A 6,711-nucleotide genomic window follows, 5' to 3' on the forward strand; every position below is an offset into this window, starting at 1 on the left:
CTGCTTCCTGGGGGTGGAGGCCTGGTCGAGGACCGGACCGCGGGGACACTAAAGCCCCGAAATCATCTCAAGATAACCTCAAGATAACTCTATGGGTATACGGAAGAATGCATGTATGTATATGACGTTCTTGAATATCATACGAGTAAAGAATGAAAGTCAAACATCTTTGAAAAAGTTTTTTACCTTTTCCTGCCTAATTTTGCCTTTTTTTATAAATTGGATTAACACAAACTCCTCAATAAATGCAGACGATGAGTCACAATAACGTGGCTAAAGTATGTTGACCAGATCACACACTAGAAGGTGAAGGGACGACGACGTTTCGGTCCGTCCTGGACCATTCTCAAGTCGATTGTGACTTGAGAATCGACTTGAGAATGGTCCAGGACGGACCGAAACGTCGTCGTCCCTCCTCAATAAATGTTTTGCAATATGTTATATATATTGTTTTGCAATAAATATTTTACTCTGAGCACGCAACATTACGACACAAATTAATATGTAGAAATATAAATATTATATTTAGTTCCTAAAAATATTACTAAAGTTGAAAAAAAATCGACTTTTCAATGTTTCCTGTGATGGTACTTTGTTACTTTATAGAGCTCTCACTCTCGGGAACTCTCACTCTCGAGAGCTCTCACTCTCGTCATGTCCCCCACCACCCCAGGGAGGCCAATTGTAGGGGGGAAGGGGGGGCATGGTTAGGGGGGATTACTCCCCCTTTACTTTTACGACAATCACTCCCACTCCCTTCAATTCCTGTACCTGCAACCTGTGAATTAACGTCTTCATCTACACGGGGAAGAGACATCGGAATCCTCATTCCTGCCACACCTCGCTGCCCTGGCGATAAACACCAATGGGAATACCTGGTTGATGGGGTTCTGGGAGTTCTTCTACTCCCCAAGCCCGGCCCGAGGCCAGGCTTGACTTGTGAGAGTTTGGTCCACCAGGCTGTTGCTTGGAGCGGCCCGCAGGCCCACATATACCTGGTTGATGGGGTTCTGGGAGTTCTTCTACTCCCCAAGCCCGGCCCGAGGCCAGGCTTGACTTGTGAGAGTTTGGTCCACCAGGCTGTTGCTTGGAGCGGCCCGCAGGCCCACATAACAACCACAGCCCGGTTGGTCCGGCACTCCTTTGAGGAATAAATCTAGTTTCCTCTTGAAAATGTCCACGGTTGTTCCGGCAATATTTCGATAGAATACGATCATTAGAAAGAGATAATCGCTATATATATACACACACACAACCCGCTTAATGGCTAACGTGGAACCATCATACACGTCACTGTTTCAAGTCGAAGCCAGAGCCAGGTGAAGGAACGAGAGAAGGAGGAGTGTGTTAGACCACATTCTCATTCATGGCGACTCTCTCACTCTCAGATCACTCTTTTTTTCCCACAATGATTCGCTCTCTACCTAGTCTTATCTCTCTCATTTGGCTTAGAGTGAATGAGAGACCAGGTCGCAGGCCCAGGCAGGGCGAACGACCCGTTCTTCTAATAGAACGTCGTATTTTGACGTATATACACTCTACCTTAAGGCCAAAAATCGTCGTACTAGAAAATGGAAGCGGCTCGCAAAATTGACACTTCACGTTTTCTGTTTTGGGTCCTCTGGTAGGTTAGGATGCGGGCACTTTAGTGCGACGATTTCCTGACGTTATGAAACCTTATATATATATATATATATATATATATATATATATATATATATATATATATATATATATATATATATATATATATATATATATATATGGCACAACTCTCCTAAACACGAGAGTCAAGTATACAACTTTAGAACACTTTCCCACCAGGAGACTCGAACCCTAGCCAGCACAGAAGCCTTCCAGCAACTGGCATACCTGTTAAGGCGTACCTGTTATGCCAGTTGCTGGAAGGCTTCTGTGCTGGCTAGGGTTCGAGTCTCCTGGTGGGAAAGTGTTCTAAAGTTGTATATATATATATATATATATATATACAACTTGGCGTGTGTTATATATATATATATATATATATATATATATATATATATATATATATATATATATATATATATGCATAAATGCGTTTTTATATTTTAAGATCTATATTTGTTAGTAATTTCTACAGATTATAATTGTGCCTGGAGTGAACAGGTGAACAACACCCCATAGAACAAAATATGTGAGGCTTTCATCTGTATTATTATTATTTATTTTTATTTATTTTATTATATATTTTGATTGTACTCTTCACTAGTTAAAACTTTTAAGTTTGCAACCTAAAATTGCAAACTTCTCTATCAACTTATCTGTAGCAATAATTACACCCATCGCTATAAATATTTTATTCCGGGCAATAGAATTTTTAAAGTCACTTTCGTTATAAAAATTTTTTAAATATTAATGTCACTGTTAATGAAGGAAATTAAAATAATAATTGAAATTGTACAAGAATGTAACAACTCTTGTATATATCTCAAAAAAAAAAAAAAATCTCAAATGAGAATATAAATGTCACAGTTTAGATGGATGCTGAGCAAGTCCTGATCTCCCACTGATGTTGCCCAACCACTTGTGCTGGACGGTAGAGCGACGGTCTCGCTTCATGCAGGTCGGCGTTCAATCCCCGACCGTCCAAGTGGTTGGGCACCATTCATTCCTCCCCCCCGTCTCATCTCTCAATCCTTCTTCTCAATACGCCTTCCCAGTGCTATATAGTCGGAATGGCTTGGCGCTTTCCCCCTGATAGTTCCCTTCCCACTGATGTTAGTCACAGCCCAGATACTAGGAGAGGGAGGTTATCTTGAGATGATTTCGGGGCTTTAGTGCCCCCGCGGCCCGGTCCTCGACCAGGCCTCCACCCCCAGGAAGCAGCCCGTGACAGCTGACTAACACCCAGGTACCTATTTTACTGCTAGGTAACAGGGGCATAGGGTGAAAGAAACTCTGCCCATTGTTTCTCGCCGGCGCCTGGGATCGAACCCAAGACCACAGGATCACAAGTCCAGGGTGCTGTCCGCTCGGCTCCTGTCTCCCGCCGACTGGAGGGAGACAGTCAGCTTCGCCATATAAACTACTCCAGGACGCGACTTGGAGCCAGACTCATCAAGTAGTTACTTGACCTCTTATGAGAGCTGTCCCTCTTATCTCGATCCTGGTGGCTTAGTCTGTATATATTAATCAGTTTACGAGCTTCTAAACGATCTTAGACTACACGCTATTCAAGGATGTTATTCTTAGAGACAAGCTCGTAGCCCCTCACAAACGGTTTAATAAATACAAACTAAGCCGCCATGTTAAGCTTAAGAGGAACAAATCACTTAAGTGGAGAGGTAAATGCTTGATGAATACCGGCCAGGATCATAACATGGATCTCATGAGCTGAGTGAGGCTGTATGTGGCTTTAATCTACATTGTCACATGTAAAGTTATATGTCACAAGACATATAACTTAATTGGAAGGAGTTAAAACACGTCTGAGGTCCCCGCAGTATAACCTTTTGTTTGGCTAATAGTTTGATTATATATTTCTATGAACATATGTCTATGCTAATATTTGCATAGAAATAATTATCTCCAGACTAAAGACTCCAAGAAAGAGCGCAATAATAGTCAGTATTTACAAAGTATTTTTCTATGTTTAAGAGAGTTAATTACATTTTTGTTGTTGTCATTATTAAAGTTAATAAAATCAATAATGATGATAATAATAATAATCTTTACTTAGGTTTTAGAATTATAACTATCCTAGTACAACAATCCTCAATGTTTATATAATTATCCAGGAAATATTCTGAAGTTCTTAGTTTCAGTAATTGTTTCAGTCGTGTGGTGAGTGTGATCACGACTAGCTAATATCCTTATTTAAATCCCTGAGAAATATCTTGAGATAAAAGTTCTCATTCTAAAGGTACTATACAAAATTTACAGCCTCAAATTTAAACACTTTAGCAAACCTAAGTCTTTGCTATTAATTGTTGGGTATAAATTAATTTGATCCGGATAGAATTAATCTCCAAGTTTTTTGGTTTCTTGAAGCAGTGGTTCAGGAGAGCAGCCATCGCAAAGACAGCACTACTTATGAGAGAACAATCATCTAAGTCATACTAGAACCAAGAACAGTGGATAGTAGTAACGAGCAACAGATCCATCACAAGTGGGACTTAGTTTGGGCCACTTCTCAAACGACGTCCATCCCACCGCTGCCACCATTAAAAATAACAATGAATATTATTATTCTCTGATTTTGACATTTCGGTTTTGGCTTTCCAGTGACTCGTCCATTGTGTTTAAGGCTAAACATTAGTTATGGTGCGTAGTGATATTAGTGTGGGGGATCACAGTACCTCTTGTCGACCTACATCTTGCACTTATGTCTGCTTAAATCAAGTCTGCAGTGTGGGATGGAGTATCAAGACTGATATACTATGCACTGACTCACAGGACTCATTGGCTAGTCGAGTCGTTACAGAATATCCATTGGTGGATGATGGTGGTTAGGAGGAAGATGGTGGTGGTCGTTGTGAGGGGTGGGATCAGATGGTGGTTAGAATGGTTCGGAGGGTGGGATGAGGTTGTGGTTGGGCGGGTGGGATCAGGTGGTTCTTAGGACGCAAAGGCTGGGCTCCGGGACACTAGCCTAAACCTGTTTAGTCTGTGACTGTGTTGCGTCCTGACTTTGGGGTGTTGTTGTATGTATGGATTCCCGTCCACACCCACTCTGTGGACGGGAATGGACTCCACACCCACTCTGTGGACGGGAATGGACTCCACACCCACTCTGTGGGCGGGAATGGACTCCACACCCACTCTGTGGACGGGAATGGACTCCACACCCACTCTGTGGACGGGAATGGACTCCACACCCACTCTGTGGGCGGGAATGGACTCCACACCCACTCTGTGGGCGGGAATGGACTCCACACCCACTCTGTGGGCGGGAATGGACTCCACACCCACTCTGTGGGCGGGAGTGGATATCCTCGAGGCCTATAATGAATCAGGGGACTGTAGTTCTGTGTTTAACTAAGCTAGTTATAGCGGCAGTGAACTATTCGCACTTGATGTTCGAAGGTACACAATGGCAGACTGTTGCCATGATCAGAGAGGACTGGCAGACTGTTGCCATGATCAGGGAGGACTGGCAGACTGTTGCCATGGTCAGGGAGGACTGGCAGACTGTTGCCATGATCAGGGAGGACTGGCAGACTGTTGCCATGATCAGGGAGGACTGGCAGACTGTTGCCATGATCAGGGAGGACTGGCAGATTGTTGCCATGGTCAGGGAGGACTGGCAGACTGTTGCCATGGTCAGGGAGGACTGGCAGACTGTTGCCATGATCAGGGAGGACTGACAGACTGTTGCCATGGTCAGGGAGGACTGGCAGACTGTTGCCATGATCAGGGAGGACTGGCAGACTGTTGCCATGATCAGGGAGGACTGGCAGATTGTTGCCATGGTCAGGGAGGACTGGCAGACTGTTGCCATGGTCAGGGAGGACTGGCAGACTGTTGCCATGGTCAGGGAGGACTGGCAGACTGTTGCCATGATCAGGGAGGACTGACAGACTGTTGCCATAATCAGAGAGAAGAACTGACACATTGTTGCCATAATCATAGAGAAGAACTGATACACTGTTGCCATAATCAGAGAGAAGAACTGGCAGACTGTTGCCATGATCAGGGAGGACTGACAGACTGTTGCCATAATCAGAGAGAAGAACTGGCAGACTGTTGCCATCGACGACGTTGAAATAAACTAAACCAACAACAAAAAGTTGAACAATTTTCTGGTGTTACAGACGATGAGTTTGAGCTCCGAGTTAAAGAGCGGTTCTCAAGGCAGCAAAGACCTTGTGCCAGCCTGTGGACCGAGACAACAAGGTATATATCTGGCCAGCCGAGGTCCACCTACTCTGAGTCTGTGAGGATAACTGAGGCTGCTGGGAGTATGGCTGATGCTACTCTGTCTGGCATGACGTCAGAGGCCTACTTGCTTGTGATTGGTTACATTCCAACTGACATACAATTTGAGTATAACATATGCAGCCTAGGCCTACAGCGGTACAGGTTACCGAATGCTTGAGTTGGGTTCAATGGGGAGTTTTCCTTTCCGGTTGGTAATGCCGTGACTATAAAAGATCTAGAAACTCTATCAGAAGGAAATCCGGGAGAGTATATGGATCATTATATTAATTCACATCAGAGAATAACAACGGCTAGAGGAGAGATATATAAGCCTAAAGAGTGAGAGCCATTGGAGCCATTAAGCTGTGGTATCCAGGAGAGTGCATACCGCGAGATATATATGGTTGAGTGTGACACTAACCCCAGCTATGAAAGTCGTGTCTCAAAGCCTCCATCATGATATACGGCATCGTATATCTTCTCTCTGTGGGAGAGGCAGTACCAACCTAACCTCATCAACACGTGAGGGGTTAGGTTGGTACCGTGACAAGACGCCGTCCAGAGGGAGCCACCAGCACTTATACCAGCGACTATAGTAATTCCTTAAGAAGACCCACGCGACCACGCCCTCCTCTAAACCTTATATATATGAGGAGCCTTTGGCCCCCTCTTCCTTGCATATATATATATATATATATATATATATATATATATATATATATATATATATATATATATATATATATATATATATATATATATATATATATATATGTCTCAGACACATTGTCCGCCCACACGTGTATTGTGGGG

The 6,711-nt window shown here is 43.5% G+C and overlaps 1 protein-coding gene across 1 annotated transcript; it reads right to left on the reverse strand.

The window, feature by feature from the left end:
* Positions 1-5,021: 5,021 nt before the first annotated feature.
* On the reverse strand, positions 5,022-6,368 carry LOC138357644 (E3 ubiquitin-protein ligase SspH2-like). The gene is made up of 2 exons (XM_069314647.1): positions 6,320-6,368; positions 5,022-5,749 (listed from the first exon to the last, which is right to left on the reverse strand). Exons 1-2 carry the CDS (start codon positions 6,366-6,368, stop codon positions 5,022-5,024), a joined length of 777 nt encoding a protein of 258 aa, XP_069170748.1.
* Positions 6,369-6,711: the final 343 nt, after the last annotated feature.

This window comes from Procambarus clarkii, chromosome 79, assembly GCF_040958095.1.
Source record: "Procambarus clarkii isolate CNS0578487 chromosome 79, FALCON_Pclarkii_2.0, whole genome shotgun sequence".
NCBI classification, from domain to species: domain Eukaryota; kingdom Metazoa; phylum Arthropoda; class Malacostraca; order Decapoda; family Cambaridae; genus Procambarus; species Procambarus clarkii.

Coding starts and splice junctions, on each gene's coding strand:
- LOC138357644 (XM_069314647.1), bottom strand. CDS start 6,368: ATGCCGTATATCATGATGGAGGCTTTGAGACACGACTTTCATAGCTGG. Junction 5,750..6,319: donor ACACGACTTTCATAGCTGGG/GTTAGTGTCACA, acceptor TTGTTGGTTTAG/TTTATTTCAACGTCGTCGAT.